Raw genomic sequence first — 20,993 nt, forward strand, 5'->3', positions numbered from 1 at the left:
CCAAGGCCAAAGGAGTGAGACAGAAACAGGGGCAAGTTTCAAGAAGACTTTCTAGTCAAAGGGAGGACAGGAACCTGGAAAAGGTCCAGTTAAGTGAAGTTAAGTGAGGGACAGAGAGAGAAAGGCTCCAAGATTCAGATTTAAAGATACAAAAGCTGCAGAAAGCAGATTTAAAGAGAGAACCACTTGAAGGAGCCAAGGAGGTCCAAAGAGACAGCTGAAGGTCTGTAACTCTTTGCTATGGGCATGTGATGCACTGGTGTTAACACTGAGTCAGTGGGTGGAAGACAGATTGGCTGCATGTGGCGTCCCAGGGGAGAAGAATATCAGAAGGAGAGTTCAAAACCCTGGAGGTTAACTCTTTGAAGGCATCTGAGAGGAAGTGTCAGTTTTGGAGAAGATTCCAAGGCGAGGTCTTGGAAAGTGGAGATTGGAAACCCTCATGTGAAAGACGGAGTGCAGTGAGACCGGTTGTCTCATGGTGTCACAAGTGTCTGGAAGGAGTTAAGGAGAGATCCATAGTATCTGGTTGAGGTGGCATCTGTCACTTGGTTTCAGAGTGTGGTGTGTCTGACCACAGGGTGCCTATTGGTACATGGACTGTGGACATTAGACTATAAGATAGTTTTTGTAACTTGTGCTATCTTTACAAATCTGTATATATCTGTAAAGATATTGTTGTGGGTGAAGGAATATTGTAATATAATTATTCTTTTCTTGTTGAATAAATGTTTTATACTTCTATTAAAAGTTCATCAGCTGACTCCTGTGACTCTGTTCAGTAGCCCATCTCCACGTATCTAAACAAGCAAATAAACGTTAGGATATATCAGCTGGGTTCCACCCTTGGATCAGGTTTGTCCAGTGGTAACTTCAGCTGGGGATCATAACAGTACTAAGAGGCTTCAAGGTGATTTAGTCAGGTTGAGTGAGTGGGCGAATACATGGCCGATGCAATATAACGAGGATAAGTGAAGTTATCCATTTTGGTAGGAAAAATAGAATGGCAGAGTATTAGTTAAATGGTGATAGATTGGGAAATGTTGATGTACAAAGGGACCTGGATGTCCTTATACACCAATCACTGAAAGCAAGCATGAAGGTGTAGTTAAGAAGTTAAGCAGTTAAGAAGGCCAATGGTACCCTTCATTGTGAGAGGACTTGAGTACAGGAGCAAGGATGTCTTACTGCAGCTGTACAGGGCCTTGGTGAGAGCACACCTGGAGTATTGTGTGCAGTTTTGGTCTCCTTACCTAAGAAAGGATATACTTGCCATAGAGGGAGTGCAGCAAAGGTTCACCAGACTGATTCCTGGGATGGCCAGATCATCATATGAGGAGAGATTGGGCTGTCTAGGCCTGTATTCACTGGAGTTTAGAAGAATGAGAGGGGATCTCATTGAAACATAAAATTCAGACAGGGATGGACAGGCTGGATGCAAGGATGATGTTTCCTCTGGCTGTGGGGGGGTGGGGGGGTTGCCTGGAGTAAGGGTCACAGGCTCAGGATACAGGGTAGACCATTTAGGACTGAGATGAGGAGAAGCTTCTTCACTCAGAGGGTGGTGAGCCTATGGAATTCTCTACCACAGAGGCTGTGGAGGCCAAGTCACTGAATATATTTAAGAAGGAAACAGATTTCTGGACTCTAAATGCATCAAGAGTATGGGGAGAGAGTGGGAATAAGGCATTGAGATACAGGATCAGCCATGATCATATTGAATGGCGGAGCAGGCTCGATGGGCCGAGTGACTCTGTCCTGCTCCTATTTTGTATGTTTCTATGGCTTATCTGTATCTTAACTCTATCTACCTTCCTAGTTCCATTACCTTTAATATCCTTACCTAAGAAGCTCTTGGTTTAAACTTTCAATTGACTATCCCCAATTGCTTTAAAGGGAGAGAGTTTGGGCACTTAGATGCACCCTTATCATGTTAGTTACCTCCTCAAAGAAAATCAACTAGGGTTTGTTAAACATGGCTTGCTATTTCCAAATCCATGCTGGCTCTTTCTGATCAGTTCATGTTTGTCCAAATGCTCAGTCACTCTGTCCCTGATAATAGATTCTGTGAATCTTGAATGACTCAGAAAACCTTTGCCTCCTCAACACCATGCGGAAGAATTTTTTAAGTATTCATCTATCTTCTTAATGCCAAAATAGCCTTTGATCTCCACAGGATGATTTGCCCATCTTAATCCATGCATGCAGAAATACCCTATATTTCCCCATAGCTGCATCTAATTGTTTCCTGAATGATTCACCAACACAAAATAAAGGGAGGCTATGGTCTCCACTTCAAATGTCACCATCTTTTATCTCTTTGGATGTTGAAGTGTTTGATTTTTCTTAGTTTCTCTCCAACATGAACAGAAAATACTAAATTTAAGAACTACCTCATCTAACATTTGACTTTTTCTACCAGTTCTTGCCTGAGAGCACATCTTTGGCTTTGTGGGTAACATTCCCAACTCAAAGTCATGAAGTGCAGAATTTGAACCCCACTCCAGGTGGTCTTGGTGAGCAGAGTATCTGGGTGGATATTCAGTATAATACTAGGTTCTAGTGTGTGTATGGGTGGCCCCTTCATCGTATCAGACTAACCACACTGTTGGCTCATCCAAAAATGGCTACAGCTCTGGAAGGAGCTTGCATGTCACAGCCTCAGGTTGTTAATCAGCCTGCGAATCCTTCTAACCCAACAGAAGAGTCTAAAGATATATATAAAAAAAACCTAGTTCTTGACTAGATCTCTGGTTAGAGCACTTTTCAGGTTTCAAGCCAGAGAATCTGTTGTACACAAATGGACTACATGTCAGTTAGCAAAATGTCTGTCACTAAACAATTTTTAACAGAGATTTTCACAGATCGTTGGAAAGTTAATGATGTTATTTGACTTGCAAGCTTTCTGGAAAATGTAGAATCAATGTTCCTGTAGTTTTAATATTCCCCACCTCATCCCCCTTTTGTTCCTCCAGTGTGTACTCACCAGCCCAGCAGAGGCAAGTATAATTCTTCACTCCTTCCAGACAAGTGGCATTGTTCATGCAGGGGTTCGATGCACACTCCGGGATGTCTATCTCACAGTTAATGCCCACAAATCCTGTGTCAGTGCAGTCACACGTGTAACTACAGAAACAAAATAGAGCGTGAGCATCGATTCCCATTTTCAGCACTGAGGGTGAAGAGGCGTTGAATTTAAATGAAGATCGCAGATCACTTTAAGTCTAGCATTTTGTTTTGTTTGTTATGAGAGAACGGCTGATCCTTTGATTATGGTATCCTAGTGTCCTCATGCACTGTGTCACAGGTCTAGATTGGTACTTTCAATCCCATCCCACCTATCATGTTGGTCAGATCCACCAATAAAGGAAAATGGGATGAAGAGTATGAGCCAATCTCATCTGCCACTTGCTTGTTGCTTAGGAGTACTTTGCCACAGGTCTAAAAGTAGGCCCATTCCATGCCTTATTGGCTCAGTGTGTTGGAGAATACTTAATCTTATTGCAACTGAAATTCCACTGCAATTTCTGTAATGCATTAGTTAACATGTTTGTCAAGTTCCTCTGATGAGTTTAATATTAAATATTACCTAGAGGTATTCAACACGATACCACGTAAGTATGTTAGTCAATACGTTACAAACACAGAGCAGAATTCCAAACCTTCAGCTTTTTCAAACAAAGCTTGTTCTGAATTTAAAAATGGTTCTACTGTAGAACCAATCACTTAAAAAAAAAATGGCATTTGGAGAATTAACAATTGTCCTGCCCAAAGGAAATATTGTCCAGATTGCAGTATCACTACAGCTGAGCAGAGGTATATGTTAAGCAAGAATATTACAGAATGAGGAAATGAGAATTGCAGTCAGGTGCAAACCCACGTCAGTCTGATTTAGATACAAGAGCCTTTTCAGAGCAGTGCCATCCCATATTCCATTGCTAAAGAGCCACCTACGTCCAAACACAGATAGAGTGACCATATAGTAAGTGCTGCTTTCTCTCCAGATCCTAACTTAAAAATCCTTTCAAAATCAAAATCAAGGCCTGGATTCTCCCTATGGAGTGGGAGCAGGCGTGGAACACGTATCATCAAAGGACAAGCTCACTGACCGTTTGTCTCGTTTGCATTTGTGGCGTTGTTCTGGTGCAGGTAGATGACCACATTTGCCTATATTGAAATCCCCGCACTCAAAGTAAGTAGGGCTCAGCGCTCCCTGTGCAGGGCAGAGGGGGGAGGAGGGAGAGTCGGGACATGCGACTGAAAGAGCACAGCAATCTCCCTGAGGCACGGAGCTGCCTCGGGGAGATTGAATAGGTTATAAAACATCTCGATAAATGAAGTAAAAATTTATTTAAAAATGTCCCCTCATGTGCCATGTTTGTGAAGTTGGGAAAACACTCCAGCGCGCGCCCATCGAACGAAATATAGCGATGATGTCAGGACGTGTACACAACGCCATCGCACGTCATGTTACACCTTGGCATGTCAGGCTCGCCGACCGGAAGGTTCAGCCCCAAGTTTCAAGATCAGAATCTCTTGAATCTCAGCCTGGTCCAGCCCACCGAGCTCATCCAGCGCTTTACCATGTGGATCAAAAGCTTGGCTAATTCACTATCCTACCAAAATATGATGGCGTCTCTGCCCTGAATCACATTGCATCCTTGACATCCATAATCGCTTTGGTTCTCCGGCAACTTTGGCAACACTCACCCCGCAACACACACCATCAAAGGACAAGCTCACTGACCATTTGTCTCATTTGCATTTGTGGCGCTGTTCTGGTGCAGGTAGATGACTACATTTGCCTATATAGAAATCCCTGCGCTCAAAGTAATTTGCTGTGTGAAATGAATATTAGATTTCTCCCCTTTTTTCATTGTGGAGCTTGTGTGGGATTCCCACTCCCTTTTGCTATAAACCACTGGGGTCCTCATCAAACTCATGAACCAGATTGAAACAGTGAGGGCCCCAGACTATAATGGAATCTTTACCTCAGCTGACACATTGAGGCATTAGTGCTCTTTGCCAATGGAGCAACCAGGCTTAACTTCAGGCAATGTCTACTTGACCAATGTACCTTCTCCTTATCCTCATAACTTGTAGTGAAAACAGCAATAGCTGGTCCACTGGCCAATCCCCACCCCTTCTTATCCAGTTGGCTACGAAGACTATAGGAGTCGTAAGTTATGGAAGTTGTCCTGTGCACAAGGCCTGAGGTGACAGATTTTACATTTGTTAACATGAGCATTTTAGCATTAACAATTCAGTACGAGCCAGATTTTGGCTCATTAATGGAGAATGTTTCAGCCTATTCTTGTGGCTTTTCTTTGAGTGTGTTTACGTGTATATATGTGTGTCACTGTCCTTACTATACACTCTATAATGCACTAGGTTAAGCTGGCAGTTGGAAAACAGCCTTGCATCATTTTTGTCAGGATGGGATAGCTCACAAATGGTGCCATGAAATGTTTTGCCATGAACTATGTCATTGTATCAAAATATTTCGGATACTAGCAAGAAAACGTTGAACAGTTTTGACAAAAAGTTGTGCCTTATAAACATTCTTTTTAAAACTGCCAAAGCAAGTAATGAGGACGATTTACACCAGAGCATGGTGAGGTTTTCTTGTTATTTCTGTTTTTACTGTAAACTTGGAATTTTAGAATACTTTTATAATATTGTTACTTTTAGAAGTCTTTCTGCTCCATTTGTGCCAGTTCCCTGTGATATAGTTAATCTTTTTGCCGTGTCTGTTAATCAGTACTCGACTAATACAACAAGCTTTAACAGAGAGAGGTATCTGGAGGAGTTCCATGAAACAGCCTGTTTTCTTTTTCATGCGTTAGCTTGCAATTCATTTCAGTTCACAATAGCAGCCAACCCCTGGATACATGGGAAGAGCTAGCTGCAAGTGGCAAATGTGGTAAGTTACAAGCTGCGTCACCACCTAGGGGCAGAAATGAGAATACCATTTGAAAAGGCGAGATGTAAAAAAAAAGTGCTCCCCTTGCCTTTATATTTCCCTTCCCCATTTTAAAATGATTTTTCCTTCCTTTAACAGTGGGGATGTTTCAGTAGCCAAGAGGGCAGGTAGATAATCTGTCCACTGGACTGTACTTTTTTAGCCAACCACAAGGAGATGCATTAGAGCAACCCTCTTTCTAGCTTTTCCCATTTCTTGATGTTGGGAAGGGTGTAGCCTCTATTTGCCAGCTTTCCTGTGGCCATGGTTAAGGTTCAAATTTGTGTAGAAAATCGGAGGTGGTGCATTAGCTGTTGCTCCCACAGCCGCCTCAGACTTAACTGTGTGCAATAGTGAAATTGTCTCGGTGTCTGTGTATATAGGCGTATATATGGGGGAGATGATGGCGTAGTGGTATTGTCACTGAACTAGTAATCCAGTTACTTAGGGTAATGCTCCGGGGACCTGAGTTTGAATCCCGCTTTGGCAGATGGTGGAATTTGAATTCAATAAAAATCTGGAATTAAAATTGTTGTAAGAACCTGTTTTTTTAAAAACCAGTGGTGATTCCAGACCCACAGCAATGTGGTTGACTCTGAAATGGCCTGTATCAAACCTCTACAAAGTCTCAAAAAAGGAATGAAACCGGGCGGACCACTTGGAAATGACAATGGCAAACTCAGCCCTATCGACCCTGCAAACTCTTCCTTACTAGTGCCAAAGTTGGGAGAAGCCTGACTTGGTCATCCTCACAGAATCATATCTTACAGATAATGTCCCAGACACCACCATCACCATCCCTGGGTATGTCCTGCCCCACCAGTAGAAGTGGAGGAACAGTGATCTACAGTCGGGAAGGAGTTATCCTGGGAGTCCCCAACATTGACTCTGGACCCCATGAGGTCTCATGGTATCAGGTCAAACATGGGCAAGGAATCGTCCAGCTGATTACCACGTACCGCCCTCCCTCAGCTGATGAATCATGTTGCTCCATGTTGAGCACCACTTGGAGGAAGCACTGAGGGTGGCAAGGGCGCAGAATGTACTCTGGGTGCTCGGTAGCACCACTACTGACCGAGCTGGCCGACTCCTAAAGGACACAGCTAGAGTGGGTCTGCGGCAGGTGGTCAGGGAACCAACAAGAGGAAAAAACACATTTGACCTCAACCTTACCAACCTGCCTGCTGCAGATGTATCTATCCAAGATAGTATCGGTAGGAGTGACCACCCCACTTCCCGCTGTGGAGACAAAGTCCCACCTTCACATTGAGGATACCCTCCATCGTGTTGTGTGGCACTACCACTGTGCTAAATAGGATAGATTTCAAACAGATCTAACAACTCAACTCTGGGCATCCATGAGACACTGTGGGCCATCAGCAGCAGCAGAATTGTACTCGAACACAATCTGTAACCTCAGGGCCCAGCATATCCCCCACTCTACCATTACCATCAAGCCAGGGAATGAATCCTGGTTCAATGAAGAGTGCAGGAGGGCATGCCAGGAGCAGCACCAGGCATACCTAAAAATGAGGTGTCAACCTGGTGAAGCTATAACACAGGACTACTTGCGTGCCAAGCATCATAAGCAGCAAGTGATAGACAGAGCTAAGCGATTCCACAACCAACGGATCAGATCTAAGCTCTGCAGTCCTGCCACATCCAGTCGTGAATGGTGGTAGACAATTAAACAACTCACTGGAGGAGGAGGCTCCACAAATATCCCCATCCTCAATGATGGGGGAGCCCAGAACATCACTGCAAAAGATAAGGCTGAAGTATTTGCTATAATCTTCAACCAGAAGTGCTGAGTGGATAATCCATCTCAGCCTCCTCTGGAGGTCCCCAGCATCACAGATGCCAGTCTTCAGCCAATTCGATTCACTCCACGTGATATCAAGAAACAGCTGAAGGCACTGGATACTGCAAAGGCTATGGGCCCTGACAATATTCCAACAATAGTACTGAAGACTTGGGCTCCAGAACTTGCCAATCCCTTAGTCAAGCTGTTCCAGTACAGCTACAACACTGGCATATACCCGGCTATGTGGAAAATTGTCCAGATATGTCCTGTGCATAAAAAGCAGGACAAATCCAATTATTGGCCAATTACCGCCCCATCAGTCTACTCTCGATCATTAGTAAAATAATGGAAGGGGTCATTAACAGTGCTATCAAGTGGCACTTGCTTAGTAATAACCTGCTCATTGGTGCTCAGTTTGGGTTCCGCCAGGGCCACTCAGTTCTTGACCTCATTACAGCCTTGGTTCAAACATGGACAAAAGAGCTGAGCTCCCGAGGTGAGGTGAGAGTGACTGCCCTTGACCGCAAGGCAGCATTTGACCGAGTGTGGCATCAAGGAGCCCTAGCAAAACTGGAGTCAATGGGAATCAGAGGGAAAACTCTCCACTGGTTGGAGTCATACCCAGCACAAAGGAAGCTGGTTGTGGTTGTTGGAGGTCAGTCATCTCAGCTCCAGGCCATCACTGCAGGAGTTCCTCAGGGTAGTGTCCTGGGCCCAACCATCTTCAGCTGCTTCATCAATGACCTTCCTTCCATCATAAGGTCAGAAGTGGGGATGTTCACTGATGATTGCACAATGTTCAGCACCATTCACGATTCCTCAGATACTGAAGCATTCAATATCCAATGCAGCAAGATCTGGACAATATCTAGGCTTGGGTTGAGAAGTGGATAGTAACATTCACACCACACAAGTGCTAGGCAATCACCATCTCCAACAAGAGAGAATCAAACCACGGTCCCTTGACATTTAATGGCAACTCAATCACTGCCCCAATATGAACATCCTGCAGGTTACCATTGACCAGGAACTGAACTGGACTAGCCATATAAATACTTTGGCTAAAGGAGCAGGTGAGAGTCTGGGAATCCTGCAGCGAGTAACTCACCTCCTGACTCCCCAAAGCCTGACCACCATCTACAAGGCACAAATCAGGAGTGTGATGGAATACTCCCCACTTGCCTGGATGAGTGCAGCTCCCACAACACTCAAGAAGCTCGACACCGTCCAGGACAAAGCAGCCCATTGTACTGGCACCACATCCACAAACATTCACTCCCTCCACCACCGATGAACAGTAGCAGCAGTGTGTACCATCTACACGATGCACTGCAGGAATTCACCAAGGCTCCTTGGACAGCACCTTCCAAACAATGATCACCATCTAGAAGGACAAGGGCAGCAGATAGATGGGGACACCACCACCCGGAAGTTCCCCTCCAAGTCACTCACCATCGTGAGTTGGAAATATATTGCCGTTCCTTCACTGTCGCTCGGTCAAAATCCTGGAACTCCCTTCTTAACAGCACTGTGGGTGTACCTACACCACTGCAGCGGTTCAAGAAGGCAGCTCAGCACTACCTTCGCAAGGGCAACTGGGGATGAACAATAAATGCTGGCCCAGCCAGTAAAGCCGACGTCCCATGAATGAATAAAAAGAAACAATAGATCTGAGAACATAGATCCTACATTTTGGAGAATCCAAAAATGGAACCATACTGGCCCAGAATCTGTAGTGGTAATGTTGGCAAAACTGTCAGCTTTCACCATCATTACTCCACTGAAATTAACAGCAGCTTCTGGAGTAGGCACACGCACAAAATAATGTGGAAATCCAAAAACTGCTTTCACTGAATCTATGCTTCTCAGGAGGGTGCATTGTTGAGACATCCTCAAAGTGCAATCAATGGAAAATCAATTGAATTGATGTAAGCATCCATTCTTATGCTTAGTCTCGCTGTAAAGACCCTTGAAAAAGCAAAACATTGTTGAGTGAGGTGTAGCTGGGTTTTAAATGGTGTACTAACTTTATAATTGCTGCTAATCCACCTCACTGGCCATAAGAACCAAATTTTATAATTGTGGAATGTCAACTTCCTGCATAATAAAATTATACATTTTTTTTAAAGTTCTCTTTTAAAAATTTATCTTTATTTTGGCTTTGGTGTTAATCCAATCATAATTTATTTTATTATCTGAAAATTTAAATTAAAAGCACAGCAAGTGCTTTTAACTTCCTGATCTGCTGTGTGAATACTTCAATGTGATTGGCTGTTTACCTCCTCACTGACTCATTGCTGCCGAATGCCAAGACATCCCACTGACTTGATGCCAGATTTAAACCGCCAACGGGAAAGGGGGGGGACCTTGCCCAGAGATCTTTATTCTTTGTGGGCAGCTGTCTATGAGGTCAGCAGTGAGCATCGCTGCTTCACCGCTGACTGTAAAGTCTAGCCTCTTACTATAAAGGTGTACAACATTATGACCAGGTTTAACAGGATGGGCATGGATGGGCTTTTCCTATTAGCTGATGCTACAAGGACAAGGAAACACAGATTTAAGGTTTTGGGCAAGAGATGTATGGGGTAGGTGAGGAGGGGCTTCTTTGCAGTGAGTGGTAATGAACTGAAACTCGCCACCTGCGTGGGTGGTGGAAGCAGAGGAGATAAAAACGATTTCAAAGGAAACTGGGTGGGGGAAATAAGCCTGCAGGGCTATTGGGATAGAACGGGGGCCGAACGACCACCGCCTGTGCCGTAATGACTCTGCCTTAAAAGCCAGACTAGGGAATGCTTGTAAACTGTTGTACTTAAAGGAGGTTGTTTCACCTGAGATTTTCAGCTGATAAACCAATAAGGTTGGTATTTGACACGTTTTAACAGGTTTCACCAACAATCTTCTATATGAAGTTGCAATTCTTAAAGGAGCACTATCTCTAATATGCCTTGCTTTTGTATGGCATCATAAGCTGTCCACAAAAAAGTCCCTCTCAGCCTCTCTCATTCTCAGGCTGCCACTCTATTGTCAACCCAGGTGTTTTCTTAAGGCCTTTGAACCCAACATTACCACCCAACTATATGTTCACGTCTAACAATGACCTTTGCTGGAGTCTCTTCATCATGCCCACGTCATCGAGACCACCTTGGACAAAGACGCTATTGATGTCTTGTGTGATGGATACTGCAGCTCTCCTTAACAAGCTCTCTGCCACCTTCACTGTTGAGCACTGTATTTTCCTCTATGGTCCTTGTCTGTGACTCTGCCTTCTTGTGTTTCCCTTCAGATCAGTCGCTGTGCAGTTCATTAACTTCTGCTGTATTCAGAACACGATCCTTTGTCATCCCCTTTTTAACATGTTGGAGCAGGAGCAGTAAGCAATATATTAGCAGATATGGAACACCACGGAACTCAAGCTCTCTATTGCTGCCATCACTTCCAAGTCTGGTACTTTCTGCTCGCCCGGCTGATATTAGGGGCTTAGCCTGAACAAAGTTGCCAATCCAGGATTTCATAGCAATTGGAGAATGAGCTTTCATCAACATATCTGTTAGCTCAACATCAGCGAAACTGAAGCCATCCTTTATGACACATCCACCAACACCCACGTTCACCATCAGCCTGTATTGCTGCCGTTGTCAGTCACTGAGACTGCCTTCTTCCATTTCTTGTATTAAGCTGCCTACACTGCTATCTCACCCCACCAGTATTGAAATCCTAACTCACAGCCCCTTTATTTCTAGAATTGACTTTAATGAAACTCTAATTGCGTCCTTGACCAACCCCCCCACCGCCCCCCGCACAAATTGCCTCACAGCTACCAGGACCTAGCAAATCAATTTCAAGACCCTTAACTTTTTTTAAATCTTTCCGTGACATCGTCACGCCGATCTGAATGCTTTTCTCAATCCGTATACCTTTCCCTGCATTAGCTGCTGCACATTCGGAGGCTGAGCATTACCTCGATTCTGCCCTTTCAATGCTCCCAAAAAACCTCTTTCAGTTACTGCTTTTAGAAGCCTGTTTGAATGTTCTTGGTGTGCCCTCCTCCACTTCCTCCTTTTTTTCTGCCCAGTGCACACCTTTTACCTCTGTGTTAAGACATTTGCGATGTACCTTGATATGTAATGAGCACTGCAGAAATACAAGCTGTGCAGTGCAGTGATAGAAATCACACTGAGGCATATCCCTACATCACTCATGTATGTCGGTGTAACATAAAAGCACATAGCAATTTTTCCTGCCCTTATTCCCATACAACAAGATTGTGCTATATCCGACTCTTCAACAATAGAGCTCCTGTCAAAAATGCAGCATTAACTCTCAATCATTTGCCGGCTTGAAGATCAGCAAGGATTGATGCTTATGATAACTGTTTGGACAATTGTAAGTAGTTGTCACAGCTCTTATTACCCCTTGCAAGATACCATGGCGGGCGACTGTCCAATCAGAACACACCATGAGGTTGATGGGATTAAACGCAGTTCCCCACCTGGTGAGTCCCTGAGGAGCAGACGTGCTCTCAAGGGGGGAGGGCAGCATTCCAGCCCAACAATGCTGCTCTGTGAATCCCTGAGGCAGTCATAACCAGGGAGATCTTATTGCGTCTATTCTCTTCGTTCAGAAGCGGTACATTATTCCAGGGATTAGTTTACACAAATTTGTAACTTAGATCTCAAATTTGAAAGTTATGGTATAACCGAAAGTAAATTTAGGGTTTTCTTATGTGTGAGACATTGTTTTCTTAAAAAAAAATTCCCTATTTCTACTTCCAAATCCTGTCTTAAAGAGAATCTCCAAAAGCCATTGTTATTCTATATAATGATCCTGACTATTTTGAAAGTAAGATCGTATTCTGGCGTAACTTCTCTCCTACTGTGTTTTAAACTCTGTCCTTGAAACATGAGGCTTGTGTTTGATGATTTCCTTACCTTGTATTGTGTGTAAGCAATTATTTAATGTATTTTTCTTTCCATTCCGATTTAGTTTTCAGAAGGATTTCCATATTTCTTTCTTCCTTTGAGATATTGGGTGGAATTTTCCGCTCTCGCTAGAGCCGGAATTGTGGCAGGAAATCTGCTTCCCGATAGCGGGATAAACTGTTGGAATTTTGTTCTCCTGACTTTCACAGCTGGCTAAAGGCGGGTCAAGCTTCCTAACAAACAATGTTGGGAATTCTATTTGCATGCATTAGCATCTCATGCATGCTCATTAAAAGACCATCCTGCCAGGATTAAGTTCACCCTCCGAGTTAAGTTCCTCGCCAGCGGGAAGTTAAAAAGTTCAGTTTTATGACTATTAAAAATGGAGCACGCCAGGCGAGCTTCACCTCTTCCACGACTTTGAGGTTCATAGATGTTGCATTCTCCTTCATGGGGAGCTCGCATAACTTCACTTGAGTGACGTTAGCAACCACCGCACCAAGGCTGGATAAGGGAGACAGGTAAAGGCTGGAAGTGGGGGGGGTGTAGGGTGGGGCGAAGGTTGGACAGGGTAGGCAGGCAAAGGCTGGAAGAGGGGTGGGGTTAGGGTAGAACAAAGGCCGGACAGGTGAGGCTGGCTTACAGGGGAAGGGTACAGAGAGTGTCGGGGAAAGTTGGGGGGGGTGGTGAGGTGGTGTCTAAGAGGATGGGGTTGGTGGTGGGCTCCTAGAGGGAGAACTCAGGGTCCTGGTGTTAGGAGGAAACAGTCACAATCAGATGAGGGAGTGGGATGTGATAGGGATAGAGTCTGTTAGGTTAATGTCTCATTGGGGTGGCAGGGGTGGGTGCAGTCACAGAAGGGGGATAAGACCGGTGGCTCCGATAACTGGAGGGGTCAGGGTCAGGTGGGTGTGGGGCTGGTGACAGATGTCGGCTCTGAGGTGGAGGCAAGGCATGTGGCGATGGATCATGATAGGATCCAAGGTAACGAGAGGTCCAATAGTGGCAGAGGGGAGATGAATGGTGATATTGGGTGGGTCTATAGTGATAGGGGGAAGTTCGTGAGTGACAGGGGGAGGGTAAAAGGTGATGGAGTGAGATTGAAAGGTGATATGCACCGTTTTTCCAAACTGACCTTGATCACGCAGTTAGTCAGTGAGATCCCTTGAAGCGTGAGGAGGGTCTTTTTGGGTGGATGGAGTTCACGGTCAGCACAAGTGGCCAACTAAAGGGAGACCATGTTAACTATGAGGCAAGTGGATATCAAAGACACTCAGTTTTGGTCTCCTCTCTATGGTGAATCCCTCATTACAGCAGGTTTGATCCTGTCTCATGAGTCTCATAACATTGAGATCCCAGCAAGACGTGGAGCTCCTGTTCGTTCTGTGCCATTTGCCATTGGCTGCACTCAGAAGCAGGAGGGAGGGATATGGATGCCTCCAAGGGACACGGCTGGTGGAGGGCAGCCAACTCATGACTCTAAACCTCCATCCTCCAGGTGATTGGTTATAGCTGACAAAGGATCATGCAGTTAGTTTTTATATGCTGCTAAGGCAATGGTTTCTCTATAGGTAGTTGAGGGTGGTGGAGACAAGCGGAAAAGTGTCCATGTGAGACATCTTGCACATGGCTCTCATCACCCTGGTCAAAGAGCAAGGTCTCCACACACATGAATCTATAAACGGGAGGAACATCCATCTCTGGTCCTCCAGGATGTACTTTTCCTGGAAGGGGTGGGCTAGGGATGCCAAATCTGGATGGAGGCCAGGTGAAGAGTTTAGCACTTGTCTGTTGCCTTGAGGTAGAGGGTAACCTGTAAAGGACATGCTCACTTAATGTATCACTTCAATTTGTTCGCATATCCACTGAGGCGTCGATGATGCAGGCCACAGGCTACCCTGCCTTGGTAATGGCCTCATCCAGCTGAGGAGAAGGAGGGCCCATCGCCGGTTGGCACAGGGCCAGGAGCAGCAAGAGGCAGCAGGACCCCTAGAAGTTCAAGATGCAGGTGAACAGGGTACACTGAACTCCAGAGGTGAGATGAGAGTGACTGTCCTTGACATCAAGACAGCATTTGACTGAGTGTAGAATTAAGGAACATTAGGAGGCATTAGGAATCGAGGGAAAACTCTCTGCTGGTTGGAGTCATACATAGCTGTGATGAAGCTATTAATGTATATATTATAGGAATTTTTTTTAAATAGAAGCCTAATCTGTGTATGTGTTAATTGGGTTAATTTAATTTACATTCAAGGAGAAATTCTGAAGGAGAGAATCTATCTCCACTTGGAGAGGCAAGGTTTGATCAGGGATAGTCAGCATGGCTTTGTCAGAGGGAGGTCATGCCTAACAAATGTGATTGAATGTTTTGAGGAGGTGAGCAGGTGTGTAGATGAGGGTAGTGCAGTTGATGCAGTCTATATGGATTTCAGCAAAGCCTTTGACAAGGGCCCACATGGGAGACTTATAAAGAAGGCAAATGCACATGAGATACAGTGGATAGAGTGGATTCAATATTGATAAGGTGGATTCCAAATTGGCTTAGTTGTAGGAGACTGAGAGTGATGACAGGAGGATGCTTTAGTGACTGGAAGCCAGTGTCCAGAGGCGTACCACAGGGATCTGTGCTCGGTCCCCTATTATTCATCATTTATATAAACGACATAGATGACAATGTGTAAATTAGTAAAGTTGCGGATGACACAAAGATTGGCTGGGTGGTTAACAGTGAGGCTGAGTGTCTTGGGCTACAGGAAGATATGGACGGGATGGTCAAATGGGCAGATAAGTGGCAGAAGGAATTTAACCCTGAAAAGTGTGAGGTGGATACACTTTGGAAGGAGTAATTTGACAAGGAAGTATTCAATGAATGACATGACACTAGGAAGTTCTGAGGAACAAAGGGACCTTGGCGTGTGTGTCCATAGATCTCTGAAGGCAGAGGGGCATGTTAGTGTGGTGGTGAAAAAGGCATTTGGGACACTTGCATTTATCAGTCCAGGCATAGATTACAAAAGTAGGGAGGTCATGTTGGAGTTGTATAGAACCTTGGTGAGGCCACAGCTGGATTACTGTGTGCAGTTCTGGTCGCCACATTATAGGAAGGATGTGATTGCACTGGAGGGGGTGCAGAGGAGATTCACCAGGATGTTGCCTGGGATGAAACATTTAAGTTATGAAGAGAGGTTGGATAGACTTGGGTTGTTTTCGTTGGAGCAGAGAAGACTGAGGGGTGACCTGATCGAGGTGTATAAGATTATGAGGGGCACGGACAGGGTGGATAGGGAGCAGCTGTTCCCCTTAGTTGAAGGGTCAGTCACGAGGGGACATAAGTTCAAGGTGGGGGGCAGGAGGTTTAGGGGGGATGTGAGGAAAAGCTTTTTTACCCACAGGGTGGTGACGGTCTGGAATGCACTTCCTGGGAGGGTGGTGGAGGTGGGTTGCCTCACATCCTTTAAAAAGTACCTGGATGAGCACTTGGCACATCATAACATTCAAGGCTATGGGCCAAGGGCTGGTAAATGGGATTAGGTAGGTAGGTCAGGTGTTTCTCATGTGTTGGTGCAGACTGGATGGGCCGAAGGGCCTCTTCTGCACTGTGTGATTCTGTGAGAAGTGCTGGGTATAACCTGAGGGGAGGGTGTGTATAGCAGGGCAGAGGAATGTAACATCTAAGTAGCTGTAAGCCTACAACTGTCTGCAAAGTAACCAAATTGAACGGAACCTCATTTTAAATTTGTAAGGTGAAAATGCCTCGCCTGGTGTCTGCTTAAAGTCTATGGATTATTGTTGGCTTAGTGGAGATTAATTTGGGAATTTGTTAAAAGTTACAATAATAATTTGTAGCCATGTGTATATGTTTAATTTGTTGTAAATTAATAAATATCTCATTTAGTTTGATATAAAAATCTCTTGAGAACTGGTGGTCTTATTGCTGAATTTAGAGTTGTATCTCAAACATAGCAATTAAAAATATAGGTTATGACAGATTCTTAAAGTTTCCCTCTGGGATTTTAAATAACTCGGCCTTTGTCAATAGCTGTGTCACAGCAATAGCTGAAAGGAAGATGGTTGTGGTTGTTGGACGTCAAACATCTCAGTTCCAGGGCATCACTGCAGGAGTTCCTCAGGACTTCACTGCAGTGTCCTGGGCCCAACCATCTTCAGCTTCTTCAACAATGACCTTCCTTCCATCATAAGGTCAGAAATGGGAATATTCACTGGTGATTGCACAATGTTCAGCACCATTCACATTTCCTCAGATATTAAAGCAGTCCATGTCCAAATGCAGCCACACCTGGACAAAACTAGGCTTGGGCTGACAAGTGGTAAGTAACATTCACACCACACAAGTGCCAGGCAATGACCATCTCCACCAAGAGCTAATCTAACCATCACCCCTTGACATTCATGGCATTACCATCGCTGAATCCCCCACTATCAACATCCTGAGGTTTAGCATTGACCAGAAACTGAACTCGACTGGCCATATAAATACTGTGACTACAAGAGCAGGTCAGAGACTAGGAATCCTGTGGCGAGTAACTCACCTCCTTACTCCCCATAGCCTGTCCATCATCTACAAGGCACAAGTCAGGAGTATCATAGAATACCCTCCACTTGCCTGGATGAGGGCAGCTCCAACAACACCCAAGAAGCTTGACACCATCCAGGACAAAGCAGCCCCACTTGATTGGCACCCCATCCACAAACGTTCACTCCCTCCACCACTGACACAGAGTGATGGCAGTGTGTATCTTCTACAAGACGGATTGCAGAACCTCACCAAGGCTCCTTAGACAGCACCTTCCAAACACATGACAGCTACTGTCTGGAAGGAGAAGGGCAGCAGACACATGGGAACATCACCGCCTGGAAGTTCCCCTCCGAGCCACTCACCATCCTGACTTGGAAATATATCGGCCGTTCCTTCACTGTCGCTGGGTCAAAATCCTGGAGCTCCCTCCCTAACAGCACTGCGGGTGCACCTACACCACAGGGGCTGCAGCGGTTCAAGAAGGCAGCTCACCACCACCTTCTCAAGGGGCAACTAGGGATGGGCAATAAATGCTGGGCCCAGCCAGCGATGCCCACATCCTGTGAATGAATAAAAAAAAGCTATGCAACGATGAACATTAGCCTGACCATGGGTGTATCACAGGCGGTGCTCTGATCTAGAGATGAGCCAAAGGCAATGTTGGAGGTGTCCTTATATGTCCTGAGATGTGGTTGTTCACATCTGCCAGCTTCTCCAGTATGACCTGTGGCCACAAGGACTCTGAAAGTGTAATGTGGTGCTTCCGGCCTGCATTGAGTGAATGGCTACCTGGGTGTGCTATTTAAATATGGTACCAGGGAATGGCAGTCATAGGATGCAGTGTTGCCTTTACACACAGCACCATGCTGCCTGGGGTTAGAGTTGCATCCCTTTATTTCGCCCCCACAGTTCACACCTTAGGGAAATTGAAAGACAAATGTAGGTTTTCAAAAAAAAAACCTCAGGTCTTTGCTTTTGACCCCATGAGGTAATGGGGCCACTTCCTGCCCCCCTCCCCCACCCCACCGCCCCTCCCCCGGCCCCGAGGTTTGCCGAGCTCCTCGCTGATGCATAATTAATGAGCTGAATAGCGTGCTCAGTGATCCTGCCGCCCACTAGGAATCACACCAGCTTTCCCACCCACGTCAGTGGTGGAGGGAGTGAACGTTTGTGGATGGGGTGCCAATCAAGTGGGGCTGCTTTGTCCTGGATGGTGTCAAGCTTCTTGGGTGTTGTTGGAGCTGCCCTCATCCAGGCAAGTGGAGGGCATTCTATGACACTCCTGACTCTAGAATGGAAGATTGTTTAGTTCTATTTCTGTAACTATTTAGTCAAAACCTTAAACTTGGCAAAAGATGAAAATTGAAAGATGAAAACATAGACATAAACGTTTCTTAATAATTCTAGGTTTGAGGTTGAGATGCTGCCAGCAAATCATTGGTCTAAAATCATCTCTGTAACTGAGGGTGTCAAAACTATTTTTAGATGGTTTGTGGATGAATCCAAACATCTTCAGTTCTTTTCAGAATTATCGATTTTTATTCTCTTTTCCTTCTTCAGGGGATTAATTTCCCTTTTTACAAAGTTTCTACCTGTGTCACTGATTGACTTTCCTTCAGCTCAGAAAAGGATCCAGGTGTGACACTGTCATAGATCGGCGATGACCCTTGGTGCATTTTCGGATGGCCGCCCTGTGAAGTCTACCTGTTTTTTATTTTAAGAAAATAAAATCATTAGTGTCAGTGCTGTGATAAGGAGGCAATGCAGTGTGTTCCTTACCCATTGACCATGTCCTTGCATGTTCCTCTGTTGATACATGGATTGCTGGCACATTCATCAATATCTGTCTCGCAGTTAAGTCCCTCATACCCAGAAGCGCAAATACAGTCATAGAACGCAATGTTGTCTTTACATGTAGCACCGTGCTGACAGGGGTTAGACTCACATTCATTTATTTCAACTTCACAGTTCAGACCTTAAGAAATTAAAAGAAAAAAATGTAGATTTTAAACAAAATCTCGTACTTCTACTTTTGATTTTCAGTAGGAACATAAATATAAAGAAAGTAATCCAAGGCTTGGGAAATAGGTTCTTTGTCTCATTTCCCTCCTTTCATTCTATTATAATGAGTGGGAATCAGGTAAGTAAAGATGAAAAGGTGAAGAATTTTCTTTGGGGGTCATCTAGGGATTCCAGCATTAGCTAATATAGATGTCAGCTAATCTCAATCTGATAGACACTGTTTATGGTACTGCTCCAGTCAGAATTCGAACAGTTTACCATGGTGACAGTCTGCTTCACTGATTGTATCTTGAAATAAACTCAAATTTAAATTCTTCAAAATTTAGTATTTAAAACTAATAGCGATACTCAATAGTTTAAGAAACATACCAAAAGACTTAAACAAGAAGAATGTGCACTGCTTGTGATTTTGCAAATTGAAAATAATTGATGATTAAATGTAAAATGGGCTGTGTCTGCTGTTACCGAGCAGATTAATTAACCCAGGACCTGACGGACATCATTCGAGAGGCATTATTGCATCTCCAGACATTTCTCTGTCTACTCACCAAGGTTTCCATCATTACGCAGGAATTTCAGTGAAATTATCCTTCAGGTTTGAGAAAATCTGTGCCTCCTACCTGCAGCATGTCACAAGAACATAAGAAATAGGAGCAGGAGTGGACCATACGGCCTGTTGAGTCTGCTCCAACGATGGAGCATCCACAACCCTCTAGGGTAGAGAATTCCAAAGATTCACAATCCTTTGAGTGAAGTAACTTCTCCTCATCATAGCCCTAAATGTTTGGCCCTGGATCCCGAGCTTGTGCCCCTGTGTTTTAGACTCCGCGACCAGCGGAAACAATCTTTCGGTGTCTACCCTATCGAGCCCCTTCAGAATTTTGCAGGTTTCAATGAGATCTCCTCTCATTCTTCTAAACTCCAGAGAATATAGCCCCAATTTACTCAACCTCTCATCATAGGACAACCCCCCTCATCCCAGGGACCAATTTAGTGAACATTCGCTGTACCACCTCCAAAGCAAGTATATCCTTCCTTAAATGTGGAGACCAAAACTGCACACACTATTCTAGATGTGGTCTCTCCAAAATCCTGTACAATTGTAACAAGACGTCTTTATTCTTAAACTCCAATCCCCTTGCAATAAAGACCAACATGCAATCTGCCTTCCTAATTGCTTGGTGGGACAAGCAAAGAAACCTATAAAGGGACTTGGCTAGAGGAGGTGTAAATGGCAGAATGATGAAGCAAAAACCCGAGAAAACCAAAACTTGCAAAGATAAAGGAAACAAAATGAGATGGAGATTATGCTGTGAAATTGCTGTAGTCAACATTGAGTCTGTAAAGATGAGGTGAGGGTGTTCCTTGAGCTTACATTGAAGATGTACTGTTAGTTTATGGTAACTTGCATGAGCATACTGAATATCAACACTTAGAAGTTTCACACTTAAAAAAAAAATCCTGCTTTTCTATTCTTATCACTAAAGTGAATAACTTCAAACTTCCCTATGTTATACCCCATCTGCTATCTTGTTGCCCAATCACTTAACCTGTCCATATCTCTTTGCAGCCTCTGTGTTCTCCCCACGAGTTACCTTTCCACCTAGCTGTGTATCATCAGCAAACATTGACGCATTACTCTCTGTCTCTTCATCTAAGTCATTAGTATAGATTGTAAATAGCTGAGGCCCCAGCACTGATCATTGTGATTCTCCACTATTCACCGCCTGCCGACTTGAAAAAGCCCGG

The 20,993-nt window shown here is 44.6% G+C and overlaps 1 protein-coding gene across 1 annotated transcript in view; it reads right to left on the minus strand.

Annotated features, from left to right (window-relative positions):
* LOC121281539 (protein crumbs homolog 1-like) overlaps window positions 1-20,993 on the minus strand; it is a 178,233-nt gene that overhangs the window by 60,824 nt on the left and 96,416 nt on the right. The window contains exons 3-4 of the mRNA XM_041194488.1: window positions 19,002-19,197; window positions 2,987-3,126 (exon numbers count right to left, since the gene is read on the minus strand). Coding sequence (XP_041050422.1) covers window positions 2,987-3,126; window positions 19,002-19,197 — 336 coding nt within the window. The remainder of the gene's footprint in view (window positions 1-2,986; window positions 3,127-19,001; window positions 19,198-20,993) is intronic.

This window comes from Carcharodon carcharias, chromosome 8, assembly GCF_017639515.1.
Source record: "Carcharodon carcharias isolate sCarCar2 chromosome 8, sCarCar2.pri, whole genome shotgun sequence".
Classification (NCBI taxonomy): domain Eukaryota; kingdom Metazoa; phylum Chordata; class Chondrichthyes; order Lamniformes; family Lamnidae; genus Carcharodon; species Carcharodon carcharias.